The 19,419-nt window shown below is 36.2% G+C and overlaps 2 protein-coding genes across 3 annotated transcripts; one reads left to right on the forward strand and one right to left on the reverse strand.

Annotated features, from left to right (window-relative positions):
- Positions 1-24: 24 nt before the first annotated feature.
- On the reverse strand, positions 25-3,260 carry LOC145230233 (uncharacterized). Its single transcript, XM_080095614.1, has 3 exons — positions 2,446-3,260; positions 1,777-1,914; positions 25-1,205 (listed from the first exon to the last, which is right to left on the reverse strand). The coding sequence occupies exons 1-3, from the start codon at positions 2,793-2,795 to the stop codon at positions 377-379; spliced, it is 1,317 nt and encodes a 438-aa protein (XP_079951740.1). The 5' UTR covers positions 2,796-3,260; the 3' UTR covers positions 25-376.
- Positions 3,261-3,577: 317 nt separating this feature from the next.
- LOC145230234 (uncharacterized) lies at positions 3,578-10,227 on the forward strand. 2 transcript variants are annotated; one of them, XM_080095615.1, is made up of 11 exons: positions 3,578-4,983; positions 5,620-5,730; positions 6,159-6,431; positions 6,693-6,807; positions 7,397-7,510; positions 7,796-8,041; positions 8,100-8,213; positions 8,573-8,686; positions 9,192-9,353; positions 9,563-9,676; positions 9,896-10,227. In XM_080095615.1, the coding sequence occupies exons 3-11, from the start codon at positions 6,384-6,386 to the stop codon at positions 9,931-9,933; spliced, it is 1,065 nt and encodes a 354-aa protein (XP_079951741.1). In that variant the 5' UTR covers positions 3,578-4,983; positions 5,620-5,730; positions 6,159-6,383; the 3' UTR covers positions 9,934-10,227. The 2 variants fall into 2 exon arrangements, with proteins under 2 accessions (XP_079951741.1, XP_079951742.1); XM_080095616.1 differs by lacking the exon at positions 9,192-9,353 and having other exon boundaries at positions 3,578-3,759.
- The last annotated feature ends 9,192 nt before the right edge of the window (positions 10,228-19,419 follow it).

Consider the following 19,419-nt stretch of genomic DNA (forward strand, 5'->3'; position numbering starts at 1 on the left):
GTATAAAGTATAAACAGTTCCATATCTATTTCAAAGGTCGATTTATTTACATACGCGAAACGGTTGCATTTAGTAAATAGTAACTGAGGATCGCGCGCGAAAAAAACGCAAAATGATGACAAAGAGAAAAGGAGTACCGCACTGATTTATTGCAAAGACATTATGTAAATAAAAATTGAGTAAACCCACTAACGTAAGCACGCATTTAGCTGTAAAACAATAAAGGATTGTCTCAACGTCAGAGTTGGAACCAGTTAACAGTCTCGAATTCGGAAACGCAAAACAAAAACGTTTCCAAATGCATATGAGCTTGAACCAAAAACAGTAAAATATTACTAGATTTTTTCCGGGAGGATACTTTCTCTATTTGGCACGGTCACGTTATTGATTCAAAGTGGTTCAACATGAACTGATTTTTCATCAAGTTAACGCCAAGGCCGTAATGAGTTCCGTCAAAGCTGTGAACAAACTTGGAAAATGGTCGCACATCAAAAAAAGTTACTCCATTTTTTAAACAAAACTCTTTCATTTGGTTGGAAAACGCAGCAGAAGCTTTGTTACCTTGGCGAGACAAGTGTGCTACAGGTTTCATGAGGCCAGGAAATAATGGGGGAACAAAATATATTTGCGGCCATTTCATAGTTATTTTGGTTGTATTTACATAGAAATTGTCCCGTATGGCTAAGGCAGGTTTTAAGTATTCCCAAATAACTACTTTTGAATTAAGATTCATGTGGTAACCGACGTGAAGAAAAATAATCGTTCCCTTGTTACCCCTAGAGTTAAATACAAGTTTCTGAAACCGGTTGTGCAAAGGATCGCGGTAGGAAATCATAGCATTGACTGTAAAATTTAGCTTGTTTCCTCCGCATAGTTTCCCAGGATTATCGAGTTCATCAAGGGAACGAATTGCTTTGCGACATTGGTACAAGAAAAATCTTTCAGCTTGACAGTACAATTTCTGCTCCTTGCTCATTGATTTACTCCAGGCTCCACTCATAGGATCACCGGTAAGGATCATTAGAAGTGCATAAAACATGTTTCGGATAAGCGAATCACCAACGAAGTACAAGTCGTTAAATGGGGACCTCTCAATCACTTCACATGCTTCTTTTGGACTTGAGTAGTTACGCCACTGGCAGTTCTGGTTGTACGTCTTCCATTCGCACATTTCCGCATGATGATATTTTCTCATGTCAACGCAACTGTAATTAAAAGAGTTGAACTTAATTTGTTGTTTACATTTTAAGTTAGAGGTGTCCCTCTAGAATAGCAGTAGCATTTTTTGTTTTATCTCCCAAATATTAAGTTGAAAGCGATTTGGCTCATTACATGCTGTAAAACTTGGACAAATGTCACAAGCGTTTTTTATGATCAGTTTTAATAATACAAGTTAATGTGGGTCTGTGACCTACTGAAAGCGTCTTTAAGACCTACAGTTGGGATCCAATACTTTAGTGCAAAATCTTTAACACGAGCAAAAACATATTTCTAACTTAGTTGAACGTTTATTTCCATGAGTTTTACAACCAACGCGACAGTTACTTCTATAAACTATATAGGCTATTTGTTACCCATGTTTTGATATTTATTAGGACAGCAATTCTTATTCAATTTCTTTTCCAGCATTTATCACCAACTAAGAATCACAAGTTATATTGTGGAAAATAAAAACGCTTAAAAAATGAAAAAATAAAAAATAAAAATAAGCTAAATTTCTAAAATAATTTGTAAAACTGTAACAAAACTTTAAGACTTTCATTAACTTTGATCTACCTCGGACAGTCACATGCCGACGCACTGGATGCCACGCAATGTCCTCCCATAGTGTTATTGCAACACGGGGTATCGCTTGATGCATCGCACCAGCTTGCCAAAACAGGCCACTTTGACCCCGATATTCTCGGTAGTTTGCTGTCAAAAAATCAAACAACTTGTAAAACAAACTACATGTAACTTGCATTCATGTTCTTCAGTAAGAGATTAGCTTGAGAAATGTAGAAAAGAACGGGCCTTAATTTTAGTTGTTGGTAAGCGAAAGCATAAGATAAATCTTACAAACTAGTAAAGTTTCCTGATGCTATTAGTTAAATATAAAATAACTTTTGTTTGAACGTAGTGTATTGTCTGTGTCAACAGCCTAACGATTAATTGAACAGGTTAAGCTCTATTTTTTATTCCAGAAAACTCTAAAAGTCACACACAAAATTTGCTTTAAAGGGAGCATTAAACTGGGCTTAAGTTAGTTTGTAAATAGTGACATCCTTCTTTTTGACATGCATATTATGGACCGATGCATGTATACTGTGTATATAGTACTTTAACTTGGAAAGGAGCTGATTTCAACAACATAGCAATGCAAATTATTGCAGATTATAAAGCCCATTTTTCTCATTTTTCACCATTTACTTAACAAATGAGATAAGAACATAAAAAAGTAATTACTTTGAATTTCCACACTTTCCATCGTTTCTCCAAATTTTCTCAGTGATACCCCTTTGCATCCAGTAATCATGATACACCTTGTCGTAGTAAGAGCTGTTATGCGTTGGGTTAGCCAAAGGTATCCATTCACCCTGGTTCATATGGAGCAGTACGTTGTTGCATGATTCATTGAAAGGTTGTGTATCAATGTGGTCTCTGGGATCGTGACGTTTAAACCTCTCTTTGTAGGAATCAGTTTGTTCTTTGCTGACTTTAAAGTGTCCGCGAAAAAATGCTGAAATGAAAAACCAGCCAACTCCAATTGCTAGGAGTCGAAGAATCTTTTTGTTTACAATAGTCTTTATCGCCATATTGTAGAAACTCGTGCTGAAAGAGAATTGCTAAGAATATGATTTAGTTGTAAAGATCAACTTTAATGTTTTGTTTCAGCCATAAAAAAACTAGCACTTGTAAAACAATGTAAGGATTCATAACATAAAGGGACCTGAGAAAAACGACAACATTAAACCGACAGAGAAATCTAGCCTTCGATGGGATTCCAACCCACGACAGTAGCCTTTTCGAAACTTGCGCTCTGCCAACTGCGTGGTAAACCCGACAGTTCGAAAATTAATCAGATAAGACGAACATATTCTCCACACTGGGATCAACTCTTAAGCTTTCATGCAAACCAGCGATCATGATACACTCATATATAAATCATAGTAAACCAGGCCTTTAAACGGCGCAATACCAAATCAGCCGGTCAAGTTATTTATGAAGGTGCCGTAATCGCTGGTATATATATAACACTTCTGATTTCAGTGTTGAAATTATACGTTGAAAATTATATCTTATGTTTGATTCCAGAAAACGTAGCAATTTTTGTTGCTGCGTCACTAAATTCTATGTTTGTTATTTTTGAGAGGAAAACCAAGACAAAAATAAATTGTTTGCTACCTCGGTTATTATTAACGCATATATTTGACTATGTTGTTCATAGATAAAACTTCGATTTGTGGTTTTCTGCTTACAAACCAAATAAAGTCGAAAGGCGTTCAGTCCTGTACAATTGCTTGACAGCAAGGATGTGCGTTGGGCAAATTAAGCTTATTGGGTTGCACAGGAAACAATACAAGCCTGCGACACATCTGATTAAAAACGTGCATCGCGCATCAGTTTGGAAAACGCTTTCCCACGAGTTTTTAGGGTCTGGATATGTGCTTGCAGCAGTTGAAAGTGCATTTCTTTTCAAGCTCTTGCAAAGCGTTATGTTGAAGGTTACATTTTTTGTTGCTGCGTTAGTTCTGATTTATTTAGCCAAAGACAAAATTGGTAAGCGACATCTGGTACTAAACTAAAATAAGTCCTTAATTCCTGTCAGTAATATGACACGCTATATGTTTTGTTAAAAATTGTGCCTAATCAGCAAGTACTACATAGCAGAGTTTTCTGAAAGCTGCATAAGTTTTAAAAATTGACTGTAAAGACTGAGTTTGTAGGCTTTTTTAAGTTTACTGGTTTGAGCTTAAATAGAGTTTGTCAACAGAAAGGTTTACTCTACGTCTTTATTGACATAAGTACAGATCATGTGTATTTCGACATAATTCATACATATGAATCGATGTAGTGTCATGTTTTAACGTGATTGTTTAAAAAAAGTAGATCATGTTGGCCTAGATTTCGGATGTTAACACAAATTTGACGTTATGAGAATTGGTTCTATAAACTGTGCTAATTTGTTCGTCAATCTATGAATGTAACACTTTTGTGACAGTTACTTGTTAAATAAAACAAATTTACGTCGAGTTATTGTTAAATTTATGCGATCTGCTTTTGGACAAAACTTTAACCTTTCAATGCACTCAATGGAAACGTAATTAATAGTACAAGGTACTCTTTTCGTTTTTTAAGGAAAATACACTTCTACTTTCTCAACTACCTACTTACTTTCTCGATAGAACAACATCTAAAAACACACAGCTTTATCTTGTTTCCTTTCTACGAGTAACACGCCTTCTAATAACGCTTTACAATACAGTGTAGATGTAGCTCGGTCAACCATTATCTGACAATCGTTCCTTTTACTTTTCTAACGTTAAAACGTTGTGCAGCTATTTCCGCCTTCGCAATTGTTTTATTGGTATTGTGACTCTATGTTTTTTTAAATCTTTAGAATCAACTTAATCCAACTCCACTGAATACCTTTGACGAAAATTATCTGTTTTGTCTACAAATTTAAACAACCACTAAAACGGTGATTTGCCATAGAGTACAAAGCCTGTACAAGAGTACAAAGTCTGTGTCACGTCTTTTTAGCGCAAGTCGCATCTTTAGCACCTCGTCAACATATCGTATCGCTCTTTCGTACAAGTGCCGTTTCGCAGAAAATCGACGTTCTGCAAACAGATACGCGCCGGCCTTTTTTACTTGCCTTTAACAAGCTCATGCAATATTATAAGTAGGAAGCAGCTATTTTTGACCTAAGTTTACGTATGAAGCCCGCAGTCTACCGTTACCAACCAGTCTGGTATTAACACCGCAAAACCAATACACGAGGTAAGTATACAATGTACGTTGCGTTGCCTACATTGGACGACTAAAATTTGGGATAGTTACTCCCTTTTAATTTTAGTCACAGACATTTGACCAGATTTTTAAGCCACGGACATTTAACAAGGTAAAACATCATACCAGATAAAAAGACGTATACTCACCGCACTCCTCGCAACCAAAATGGGACTTAAACGTTATTTAACAGTAGACCGCGATTGACTGGGCACTTCCGTTATTATAAAAAAAACTGAAGCAAGACGGCCTCAGAATTTGCATTTTCGACGAAATTTGTCGTTGGCCGGTTATATCCAGGTTGCGAAGTCTCGCCCTCATAAAAAAGTTTTCCAATCAAGTTTCTCTGTTTTTCACTTCCGGTCGTGAAGCGATGTGCAAGACAGTCGCCCACACTTAACAATGCAAAAAGATCTAAACCTTTACCATTATCGCCTGATGCGATAGCCGGAGCATAGAGTAGCCTCTTTTTATCAATTTTTGCACGCACCGACCTTACGTAACCAGTGTGTGCATTCCTAGCTTTAAATGTACACAAATGTTATTACTTGGCTCTGCTGATTAAATTATGTGTAAAACAAAAACAGTTTTTCTTAAGACTAGTAAAAAAATTTAATGTATTTTTAGTGTACGCTCAATGTCAACCAAATCCTTGCAATACTGGAACTTGCACAGACCTTGACAACAGATACAACTGCAATTGCCTAAAAGGCACTGGAGGTTCAAATTGCGATTTAGGTATGTTTCATTTTTTGCTTGTTTTATTTTGATGTGCTTTTTCAAACACGTAAAAATCGATTCGAATCGAGTGATTCACAAAGCCTGGTAGTTAAACGTTGCAGATATATACTTCGCGCTTTAAAAAACGGCTCAAGTGACAACATGTAATGTTCCGACATGTGTGCATCCCGTTTGTTGAAAGACAATGAAAGTCGCTCTAGCGTTGAAAGAAGCGCTAATTTTTTCCCTACCACTACATACTGCTTTTCAGTGATTAAAAGTAATAATATATACATACATGTAGCTATAAGACCAAAATTGTTCAAAATGATTGACTTGCTAGTTATGTAAGTCAATTTCTAACGAAAAGTTGCATTTATTGATTCTGTGTGAGTATGACATTACAAACTACTAAACTCTCAACTTGTACCGTTACTTTCTCATAGTAACTAAGATAAGCGGGCAACGTGATCTCGGATCCCATAAATATGTCCCTCCTTATTCTAAAACCATGGACGTACCGTACGAGCAATGTGTAAACGGGACAGCGACGGAAATTTTGACCGAAGTTATAGGACAACAGGAATACCCCGACACCTTTCGCACAGCTCTATTGGGAATTTTTGAATGGGGATTTCGGGTTGGCGTCATCAGAACTGACCATTTATTTCATGGGTGGAATCAGAAATACGCAAGGCTACAATACACTGCATATTTTGGTAGGAAACTGGTTGGTAATCAATCAAGAAACATTTCATTTTATCAAACTGCTGTCAATTAGCAAACAAAGCTTAAAAATTATGTGCAGTGACTTGAAACAATACCAAACCTCATATTTCGTAACAAAAAGAAGAATCACTGAAACAAACGGACAATATATAAAAACTTCAGCATCTATAAAACAACACTTTTAGCAATTGTGTTTTCATGTGATGTGCGAGACTTTTAGACATTTTTTTAAAGTTGCTTTGCATTTACAGATTCAGCAAGTATGTTGCAAGAGCCCTTGCGTAAATGCTAGAGGCTGCATTAATGGCAATACCGGTCCTGACTGCGTATGCCTGAGAGGTTACTGGGGAAAATTTTGTGACAAAAGTAAGTAAATTATCTTGTTTGCTACACTAGCTTCGTCAACAGGAGCCAGTTAGAACCTTGTGAGGTATTTATCTGCAAAGTTCATGACTTGCATCCTACATTCTGGATGTAGAGTTGTAATAAGAGACAAAAATCTAGTTTGTCTGCACACCTAGCCGGTCCAAATTTTAGATTTACATTTTAAAATCCTTGCAGAAACGTAAATTATGTTTGATGCCAAACACTAGGGCATTGTTTAATGTAATATTTTTTTTTTGCTTTTTAGATAAAAAAATAGTCTAAATACATCGATTTTGGAGTGTATTACAACGTCACTTTTTTGATACTTGGGCCCTCCATATAATATAATTTTGCGTGCTGGTGACCGGACTAAAACCAAGGCGTCTAAACAATATTCTAAATTTATCGAAGTCGTTTAAAATGTATGTTAAAATCCCTAGTTTAATTGTCAGTTTACCTTATAAAGAACTTATTACCGCGTTAAACCAAATAATAGATTACTTGATAATTACAAGCAAGTAAAATGGAAAACATGACTTTCGTTCAGCAAAATCTCTTCTCTTTAATTTGTCTTCCGTTTTTTTTTTAGAAATTGTGCATTGCCTCGCGAAACCCTGCAAGAACTATGGAAGGTGTGTTGAATCGGCAAATGACTACCAATGCTTATGCCCACCCTCGTATGCTGGAAAAAATTGCACCCGTAGTAAGTAAATTTCTTTGTGCACAACGTAATCAGAATAGTTCAAACTCACCTTTTTATTACAAAAGTTCAATTATGCCAACAGTAGCAACCTCGTCTCAACAAAAGTTTTGACACAGAAACAAAAAACAAAACGCAATATTCCAAAATAAAAAGGTAATAGGCTATATTCTCGCTTTTAGTCAAGCTATGAAAAATGAATATACTGTTGACCACTTTTACATGAAACAGGCTGATTTAATCGACACTCATTTGAGAAAGCAGGTAAACGAATCTTTTTATGTTTAGGATACATGCTTTCCAAACTTAAATACAGGATTACACCAGAAAGTAAAAATGTGACGGTGGTATATAATAGCTGCAAAATTGTAAAAGCTATCAAGTTGGAAGTTTCAATACGTAACGATACTTCCAACTTTGAGGAAGTTCAACAAACTGAGCTTTACCTGTGGGGTTTTGTTGTCAAGCTACCAAGCAATTGGAACAACTATCAAAATGAGACCATTTTGATAATTCAATGGAAAGCATACTTTAGTGGGTAAAATTCATTATAACATGCGTTAAAATTATGCTATAATATTGGTGATTTTAGAACCATTAAATTTTGACACCAACCCGTGCTGGAACGACGGAACGTGCAGAAATGCAATTGATGGATTCGTTTGCACTTGTGCAGAAAGATATACTGGAAGGTTTTGTGACGTTTGTAAGTGAATTTGCGGTAAATATCTCTTAAACAAAAACTTATACAGAGCCTTTTTATTTGTTTGTATTTGCATCGTCCAGAACAAGATATAAAGTTATAAACAGTAAAGGTGATGTTTGTAAATAAAATCAATTAAACTAAAAAGAAGTATTTGAACAATGTTGAAAACGGGCGTAAACTGACTAAAAGCAAAATCGGCTGTATGTTTGCTGAAGTTTTTTTTTAAAAAGTCTTTGGCGTACCAATAGAAGTTATTTCTTGTGCAATAAAGTTTCTTGGTGCCACCTCACGTGCGTGTTTAGGTATCGTTAAAACAAATAGTGATTTTTAACATTTTTATTCGATTTGTTTTGTTCCAGATGTTCCTGCATGTGCATCAGGCCCGTGCAAGAACAATGGCACTTGCGTCGATACTCAGGAGTGGTTTTGTTGCATATGCGCCAGACGATTTAGTGTCGTAAATTGCGAAATTGGTAAGCGTTTTATAAGATGTTCAATATATAAGCTACTGCTGCCAGGCATAATATCAAGTTTATGGAGAGATTTTCTGGCAAATATAATTTTATTCCGACGTTTCGATGTCTGTTCATCAGGGTAAATAACACTGAATGCGACTAGTACAGTGCACGATAAACAAAGGAAAAAAGAATGAATTTACCCTATAGAAGACGACCTGTGTAGGACATCGAAACGTCGGAATAAAATTCCATTTGCCAGAAGAGCTCTCTATAAACTTATAAGATGTTCGTTGAAAATAGACAAAGGTTGCAATCAGATATGGAGCTTGTAGGTCGAAACTGTGTGTGCTGTCTTCAGCTTACAAACAAATCACATTGATACAAATACTATACAAGAGCATGAGACTATTAAATCACTTTTGCAGAAGTGGCATTTACTCTGTTCCTCGACAATACGGTCACAGAAACATAAAATCTATTAAAGTACCCTATGACAAATGCTACCAAGTTCTGGCTGTAGGTGTTTCTGCCGTTGTAGTGGGTTATAAAGATCTGCCCCATCGTTTCGATCAGAGCTACATAAGAATAAAAAAACACGGATTTAAAGTTTTTGCAAGAAGAACACACAAACGCTTGGGTCTGGGTAACCAAACATTGGAGGTGCACTGGAAAGCATATTTTGGTGAGATGTAAGTGAGATATTCACTCAAATAAAACAATAAGTGTGGGTTCATATTGAACTGGCATGCTTTTTAGCCAGAATTCGCATCTTTTTTACGTGGTGACATTAAAAGAAAATATTACAGGGTTAAGCCGTTAAAGCCAAACAGTTTGTTCAAACTTCCATTGGGGAAAATCGACGCCTGATATATAAAGATATATATTTAACAGATGAAGATGCCATAAACACTAGGTTTTGTCACAACGGTGGAACTTGTCGAAACAGATGGAATGGGTTCGAATGCTCTTGCCTTCCTGGATATATTGGGCCCAAGTGCAAAAGGGGTAAAAAGTTGTTGTGCATCTTACTTTTAACAGACCAAAACGAATACTAAAGCGAATAAGTTAAAAGAGCACGCCTTGCCACACGTGCATGGTTGGTGGCCGGCTGAATCTGTACGCTTCAAATGTGCCTGGCGTGTTATGATCTACGATCTTGTTGTTAAAGCTTTACCAACCAAATGAGATTTCGTTGAAAAATAATTTCTGCTCTTTGTTTTGCAGTGATATCTCAGACAAACGACAATTCCACAATGGTATAATTGTAATAGTTTGACAAATTATTGTTTCCTGCCTTTTATGAACTTTTTTAGTACATGCCTTTGCGGAAAAAAATTAACTTGATAGAACCCAAAACCTGTTTGCATTGGTAATATATAAGCTTTGTATATTTGTAACAAGATCAGCTAGCGATACATTTACCATTGTGTTTAATTTGTTGTATGATAATAATTAATATTTGATATTGAAATCTTGATTATTTTGTGCACGCAATAAAATCCTGTCGGTTTATATGTGATGTTTTTTTGTTTGGCAATAAACATTTTGCTTTCGTAAAATAACAAGGCAAAAAAGTGATAAAAATAAGGATGTGGTATATATGAAAACTGCAGAGAAGTAAATGGTTGCCACAAATTTACTTGTATAGTGTTTTGAAATCGCCCATAACATTAACAACTTTAGACGTTCTATGACGTAACAATGCGTCTGATGGTTTCTAGCATCACGCCATGTTCTGACCTTGAGTAACCTGATGTTTTTGTGAGCTGTGGTGTGGTTTTGTAAAGGAGGTCATTCTATTGTGGAGAGAATACAGTAAACATCTCGAAAGTTCTCGGTGTGCCAAAGACAGCGTCAACACAAATAGCAACAGTAGGGATATCTGACCCGACTAGTTTGCGACAATGGTATTGTGGTAAAGTTTTGATAACGTTTTATTTTATGATATTTAACAAACTCATTTTCTATTGGGATTGGGATACTAGCGAAAAATAATGGAACTTTCAGCTTTTTTAAAATTTATTCATATTAATTTAGGATCCCGTGTCCATGGCCTAATGTTAGAGAAATAATGCTTTTTTGGAAAAGCCTGTGATATGTATGTATCTGTATCTAAATCACTTTAAATGAACAAAACACTAATAAAAAGCGCTTACGTTGTTTATGTGTAAATTTTACTTTACACAACAGGTTTCTAAAGGTCTGTTTTCGCACCGTAACTGCGTTTTTTATCGGTATACTTAGACATGCTACTGGATATGTAAAAGTATTTGTATCTACACCAAGCGGTCGAACTTTTACCAATGCACCGGACACTGTAAGTGGTAGTGCTGTGTATTTGAAACTACAATTTCGTTTGAGATAATTTTTTTGAAGGAATATTCGAAAAGGTTTTCAGGTTACCTGTTTGTTAATGATTTTCAAAGACAGCCAAATCCATTCCGTTACTTTGTTGGACGAGGAAGGATCAATTATACATAAAAAGCAAAATACGTTTTGGTTTAGTTTTGATTTTAGTGTAATCTCGTACTTAGCCTATCATTTATGTGGTTATGCATCTAATTATTACTTGCGTGCAAATTTGTTGCGAAAGTTGTTGTTACATTTTGCTTTTGGTCAAAGTGCATAAAGGAGCAATCTTTTTAAAACGAGCATTTGTTTTTAAGCATGTAGGCTACCTACCTTTTACAATTCGCATAACGAACCTGCATTTGCAAAAACATGCTTATAACTCTCATCAGTTGCCCATACCGCAATAAAACCTCAAATCTATCAGGCAAAAATCTTTCGCAATTTAGTTCTCTCCCAAATTTTGAATCCAGTCACGTGATAACTAAAGCGTTTAAGCAGGACGTAAATCCACAAAAAAGGTTTGCGAGCATGTTTAGGAAGTGTTCCCCAATCATTGGGCGCTCATTTATTGCAATTGGTTCGCAGCAGAAGGTTGTAAAATGTCAAGGGTCGTGAAACTCATGGTTCTGCTTGCTCTGGCTAAATTAGCGAATTGCAAAGATGGTAATCATAAAATACAACTCAAGTAGTTTCATTAAAACTTTCCTTTTACAAATAAACTAGGCTTATGTTGAAATTTAATTCAACGTTGTTATGTTAAAAGTTAAAATGGAAAGTATCATATCTTAATTTGTTGCAAAACATGTTTATGTGTTTGTAAATTTGTGGACAGCTTCAGAACAAAGATAAGGTTGGATATTATTGTTCATACATTCAGACATTTTTAAACAAACTGTGTATGGTGTTTGTACCTAAACGTTGTTTATCCAAGCTTGTTGTAACACTTAATTACATTTTCTGCATCATTATTGCTTACAAATAGGTAATTGGAAGCAATTAAAACTAAAAACAAATTTATTTTCCTCTGAAAGACTTTATTGCGGTCAAAGTCCTTGTTTTGGCCCTGCAGAAGGAAAATTTTGTAATTCGAACATTGTACTTTGATCAATTACAGGTCTTTACAGGAGCATTGCCGTGAAAATCCTTGCAAACATTATTGTTACATCTTATTTTCCAGTAATTGCCGATTTCTATAGATTCCCGCATTTCCTTAGTACAACTTGTGTTGTAACCACTGATCTCTATAAACACTGGATTGCGCTACTCCGTTGAACGGTTGGGTGATTTTTGAAGCAAATTGAAGCGTAATGGCGGCTCAAAAGGAAGCCCAAACAATGCATTGCGGCCAATGGGGAGAGAGTGGAAAAATGACGATAATTTTTATTTTAGGCATTTGTGTAGCGATTTTTGCAGATATGATTTGTAGATTAATAGGACGCATGTATTCCAGTGTGTAATAACCAATAAATATGCGTAGATTGATTGTGATGTGTATTAGTGTATGTGTACTGGGAATACATTGTTCAGTTAATGTTGAAATAAATCATTATTGAGTGGTAATAAATGTTTTATTGTGCAGTATAAGTAGTTTACATGCATTTATTAATATTTAAGACACAAATCCAACAAGAATGGCTATTTTCTTCACACAAGACGATGTGATACTTTATTTAGCATCACCTTGTGCTGATCCAAACTGCTGTTTTTAATTGTCAGCAAGGTCATTGGAGCTAAAATATGGCTGTTTAAAAGTTTTTTTGTAGTAGGTTCAACATTATTTTGCTTTTATGTTACAAACCATAAATCTAAGCTCACAATTAGCTCATTTAATCTACCCTTTTCAGTTTGCAACCAACATGTGTTGAATAAATTGTTTTCTAATGTTGTAAATTCTCAAACTACAAACTCTTAACAAAATTCTAATATCTCAAAGAGATACATGTTCATATAAATGCATTTAAGACATCATAGCAGTTAGGGTGGACAAGTTTAACTACCCAAATGAGTTGCCTATTTATGTACTATTTCAGTCAGAATCATGAAATATTGTTTTTATTCTACTTAATAAGCAATTTTCTGCAAAAACACACCTGTACACCAGTTATCACTTAAATTCTTGCTAAACAGGACTGAAGGCAACAAATACACCAGCCAAGTTCATACAGATATCCTGTATTTTTTGTCAGATGATCACCATTATAACCAGGGAGTCGAACCGGAACTGAACCCGAACCCGCGAACCGGTTTGAGCGGTTAATTTCATTAAACCCGAACCGAACCCGAACCGCTAATTACGATTTTCTTAAAACCCGAACCGGTGTTGAACCCCGTATTTTGTTTGGCGTTCGACCCGAACCGGAACCGAACCAGTAAAAAATGCAGTCTGATTTAGCCTACATTTTGTGATTTTTTTTCAAAACAGCACACTGAAGAATACACGACATAACACTTATAGGGCGTGTCAAAAATAACAGTGCACGGGCAAATTTTTTTTGGAGTTTGATAAGGCCAGGTAATGATGGGGAGAATTAAATTGAAACCAATAAAAATTTGAACCGGTTTAAAAACCGCAAACCGGTTCGAACCGGATAATTTGCCCAAACCGGAACAAAACCCGAACCCGAAAATTTACATTTTTAAAGACCTGAACCGAACCCGAACCCTTAAAAACAAAACCAAGTGAACCCGAACCGAACCTGAACCCATATGACAAGCGGTTCGACTCCCTGATTATAACAGATGGTGCATTCACAAAATAAAACAACAACAACCTCAAAGTTGTTTAAGTTTAAAATGTGCAGCATATCATGCTACAGACAGTGTTAGAAATGATTACAAAACATACACAGTGGAAGTAGAACAGTATACACACAAAAAATATTTAATCTGTTTCCAATCCCTCTGTAGTGTATTTGTTGTCGAAAAAGGCTGGATTGTAATCTTGCAGTGTCATAATACTTAAAAAAGCACGCAAACCACTTATATTGCATAATAAAACATTTATTTCCACTTAGTAATGATTTATTTCAACACTAACTTAATAACGTATATCCAGTACACCTACACTAATAGACATCACAGTCAATCTACGCATATTTATAGGTTATTACACACTCGAATACATGCGTCCTATTAATCTACAAATCATATCTGCAAAAATCGCTGTACAAATGCCTAAAACAAAAGTTATCGTCATTTTTCCACTCTCTCCCCATTGCCCGCAATGCATTTTTGGGGCTTCCTTTTGAGCCGCCATTACGCTTCAATTTGCTTCAACCGTGACGGCCAGTAGCGCAATCCAGGGTTTATAGAGATCAGTGGTTGTAACCTAGTGCGTTGTGTGACGTAACAATGGACTGCCAGTTTTGTGTAATAACGCAACGTGGTTTAGTTCTTTTCGTTGCTGACTTCCGTGGAGCACGGTGCTGCGTCGGTTGTTGTAGAAAAGCTGTTTATTGTCGTGTTGACGATTATTGGTGAGTCACTTTGTATATATGGGTGACACTAAAACGCTGAATGGGCGGGACGTCGCGGAAACCGCTCAATATCGGGTAAATTGCTGACGGTTAGTGCTATTAGGGTTAGGTTGAGGTTTTATAATAGTATATGAATCAAAAAATGTCCCTGCCTAAAACTTATTCAACTATTTCCTGACATTAGGCAAAAATGCTATGGCGGGACGTCGCGGGAGATGGCGGGACGTTTCGGGCGCGGAATGTAGTGTTCGGCGGAATTTTTTTTAATGATTTTCTATTATAAAACCTCATCCCAACCTTAATAGCTCCAACCGTCAGCAATTTCACCCGATATTTAGCGGTTTTCACGACGTCCCGCCATCTCCCGCGACGTCCCGCCCTCCATTCCGCCCGTCCCGCCCATTCAGCGTTTTAGTGTCACCCGTATATATGTGTTTAATGACTCAATATTGTGAATTACCATAATGAATGCTAACCGCTGTGAATTTGACCTAAACTGCAATGACCTAAATGTCATTTCCCTTTTTTAATAGTCGTACTGTACGTGTAGTTGGGTTCGTTCAAGTTGCTAAAGTTGTAATTGTTTATGCAGCGTTCTTATACGATAATCACGTGAAGCGTGACTTTCTACACTGTTGCTCTACATGGCTTGGTAAGCATTGTGTATGACGTCATAATGGCATATTGTGGTCTCATGTTTTATTGTGTATTTAGGTGTGTGACAGTGATTTCTGGGATCGCCCATGTTATTTGTTTTCTTCCGGTTCCCATAACAGTTGGTGAGCTTAAAGTTACATTCTACATTTAAAGCACAGTGCTAATACCATGTCTTTGTAGAAACCGTTTCCTATTCGTTTCTATCGCCTCCCACCGTCCTCTTCATTCTTCATTGAAAGTGTTTGAATATAAGATCTACAAAACACCCTATCTGTGTGGACTGCGTGCTGGAGACCTTTAGGAATCGCGTTTCAATCCCCCCTCGTGTGACGTTCCGCGCTGTAACCGGGGCGCGTTCACGGGACGTTACAATTATGGAACGTGTGTTGAGTTGCCTAATGGATACAAATGCGTGTGTCAGCCCTGGTTTGCAGGACGAAACTGCTTGCTAAGTAAGTAAATTCTGTTTCGTACAAACGTAAGGTCAAAGCCGAACATTCCACGGAAAGCAAATGGAACAGTTGGAGCCCACCTGGCATTTTCTATTTTCACAAACTAAAATCTGACAAAAAAAATGAAAATTAACAAAATTTTACAAAAATAAGTTAAACGATTGCGCCTAAAGAATGAACGGTCTTTAAGTTAAAGCAGTGGTTCTTAACCTTTTTACAACGGCCGAACCCCAAAGTCACATCCTAGGTTTTTAACCCATTTTGTTTGGTGGGTCATAATGAGTTTTTGTTCAAACGTAGTGGCAGCATTTACTGTTTGTCATTTTGTTAAGTTCTGATATAATGATGCAAGCAACTTTTGTTTCAGGATTGCTATAATTTCGGCATTTTTTGGTTTTTACCAAAATGAAGCATTGTATTTTTAGCATCTGTACACAAACATGAAAAAGATGAAGTAATAAATTTTTGCTACTAACAAAATTTCGTTGTTTTTCGGCTTGCAATCAACACGCACAATGCTCTTTGTTATGTCAAAAAATAAATAAAACTTTAGTGCAGGGGGCTGCATTGCGTGGAGATCAGTAAAGTGTTTATGATGTCATAATCTATATTGTGAAGCTTGAGGTACCTGTTTTGTTCTCATTGTTTGCACACAATAGGCGTACAGAAAGCCTGACGCATATGGTTACTAGGCTGGTACACTTTTTAGTACCACAAAAACTGTTTAGAGCAGTTTAAAAATCAAAATATATAGCAAAAGAGTTTTATTTACGCCACGGCCGCCAATACGTATATTTTAATAAACATGTTTACGGACCCTAAAGTTTGACAAAAAACGAGTATTTGTATTGTACTTCAAAAAGACCTTCGTCGAACCCCTTATTCGGCATTGCCGAACCCCTGGGGTTCGTTCGAACCCCGTTTAAGTACCACTGAGTTACATCTCATCGTCTTATTTCACTGACTAAAAATCAAAATGAAAGCAAAACAATGTTGATGAGCCGATTTTGTTAAAATAAATAAACAAATGTACCAGAAGAATACTATCTTTTACCCTTGCAAGTACTAACAATACATTTTTTACATTTAGAGTTCTTCAGTGGAGAAAGTGATCACCAGCTCACGTCTCAAAGTGAAAATGTGACGATAGTATATGCCCAATGCACAGCTGCAAAAGCTTTATACATTAAAGTATCAATATCTAACAACACCTCCAGTTTTGAAGATGTTCAACTGACTCAAAATCATCTGTGGGGATTTGTTGTCACGTAGCCAAGCAAATTGATAAGCAATCAAAATGTTACTGTCCGGTGGAAAGCTTATTTTAGTAAGCTGGAGTCAGCATGCCTCTTATGTTTACTTGTTTAATAAAAAAAATCATTTTTTCAGAAAAGGAGCATTTTTATTTGAATCCGTGTTAGAACCATGGAGATTGCAGAAACACAATGTCAGGACAGGTTTTTCTGTTCTTCTCCCGAGGTTCAATGGTGAGACGTTTGTCAAAAAGCTAAGTTTAACTGGTGAGTCCTAGTCTGCTCTGAATACTTATGCACTGACTCAGCCAAAATTGAATTTAGTTGAGTTAAGCCGAAAACAATTATTCAACGATTAAGCAAAAGTTTGCTTTAGGCAGCAATTGATCAGAGGAATTTGTTGTTTTTTAAACAAATTGCTATTTTACTCATTTAAATAAAGCAAGTTACGATATTATGATTTGCGTATTAGCTTCATCTAACTTACAACTTATTTATGGTTAACGATCGTAATTCTTGTACACAGGTTTCTGTATCGAGGTCCACATTTTTAAGAAAAACACTAAATATGCATTAATACAATATTTAGACAGTCATCATTGGCGAAAGCAGGGCCCTAAAGAAAGTTTTCGACATGGTCCGTGCCGCATCACTGCGCACCAATCACATGCTGGTGTTAAATCTAGCGGTTGCGGATTTTCTAATGTCAATTTACCTGTTCATGTTGGGAATAGCGGGAGTGGTTTACAGTGGAAGATATTGCTCAAAGTCTCTAGAATGGCTTAGCAGTCAATCGTGTGTTGTTATGGGAGTATTGGTTGTTTTATCAAGCGATACTTCCGTATTGACGATGTTGTTTTTGACAGTTACCCGTCTGTACGCTGTCGTAAAGGTAAAATGTAAAATTTTGTTTTTTTTCATATTAAACAAATACAATTCTGAATAATCGCAAATTTAATTCTTATTCAATTACTCAGAGTATAGAATTAACCAGAGTTTTTCCCACATAAAAGCACAGCATCTCCATTTTCCATTTAACAAACCAGAATGTGACATTATCCGGTATGCACTTATCAAAAATCTTCTGTCATTGGATATGTTACCATTATAACATAGATATTTTCAAAATTTTCAACACAAACAAATGTTTTGTAGTCAAGTATTGTTGAAGTTTTTCTCTCGGACGTTAAACTATCATATTCATTTTTTCCTGCCTTTTGTCGCTTTGAGCAAACCGAGCGTTCGTTTTTCTCTTGCATTGATTGCATCTACATGGGCGGTGTCTTTCACTTTTGCTCTCGTTCCCTTGTCAGTCTACCAACAGAGCACCTTAGTAGATCAAGCCTTGATTGAAAGCAATCCCTATTTTAGCAACGTTGTGGTTTCTTTTGATGCCGCAAAAAACTTTACAATCAAGCTACTGACACTTTCCCCGTATTTATCTAATCAATCTGACTCAGTGGTTCAACAAGTATCTAATATTCAATCCTGGAATGAATTGGAACGTTTCTACTCGTCCTATGCCATTTTGGAGACATATTTAAAAGATACAAGTCTTTTTGGGTGAGCATTTGCCAAAAGTTTCATATTCCAACTGACTAGTCTAAAACAAATAAGTTAGATCATTATTGTAGTTTTTCGTTCAACTAAGTTTCTACCATGTATTTGTTTTGTTAGTTTAGAATCTGTACGTTTGCAAACGTTTGTTCAATATTAAGTTGTATTGACTCTTTAGATATTACAGCGCTAATAGCGTGTGTATTCCGAATCTGTTTGTAACCCCGAATGATCAATCGTGGAAGTTTTCTCTTGCAATTTCCATTCTAAATTTCCTGGTGTTTGTTTTTGTGCCAATCACGTACATTATAATAGTCCTAAAGGCTAGAGCCATCAGCCTTTGCATCAAGAAAAGACAAAGCAATATCTTCAGGTTTGTTCAACCTATTTTTTGTGGTGGGATTAAAAATTTTTGTCAGCCGGTTCTATCACAAAGTCATATTTTTCAGCCGGTTCTGTTAAAAAAAAGTCCATTGACATTAACCAGTAATGCTAATCGGTTCGCTGATCTCATAAAATTTCGTGAGACGGTTCTACAGAACCGGTGCAAACCGGCTGAAACCAAACACTACTGCACAAATAATATAGAAACTGAATAAGTACTTGTGCCAAATTTATTGCTTTACCTGACATTTCGACGTTCTGTTCAAATCGCATACATCAGATAATACTCTCCAGTCATGAAAGATCAACTAAAAAATCTTTTTTGGCAGACATGCAAAGAAAAGTTATTCGTTTGATTGTAACTGACTTCTTCTGCTGGATTCCACTTTCTATTATGGTTTTTATCAACTTCAACGGAATCCAGATCGACAGAATCTCGTATGCTCTAGCAGCGACAGTGTTACCGCCAATCAATAGTGCTCTTAACCCGATTCTTTATTCAAACATTATTGATAAAATTTATGCAAAATTTAGGAGACCCAAAAAACGTTTTGTGTCCAGATCGACGCAAGCCACAAAAACTTCACATTTAAGTCAAACTCGCAGTAGCACTAGCA

The sequence above is a fragment of the Phallusia mammillata genome, chromosome 5 (genome assembly GCF_965637545.1).
Source record: "Phallusia mammillata chromosome 5, kaPhaMamm4.hap1.1, whole genome shotgun sequence".
In the NCBI taxonomy this organism is placed as follows: domain Eukaryota; kingdom Metazoa; phylum Chordata; class Ascidiacea; order Phlebobranchia; family Ascidiidae; genus Phallusia; species Phallusia mammillata.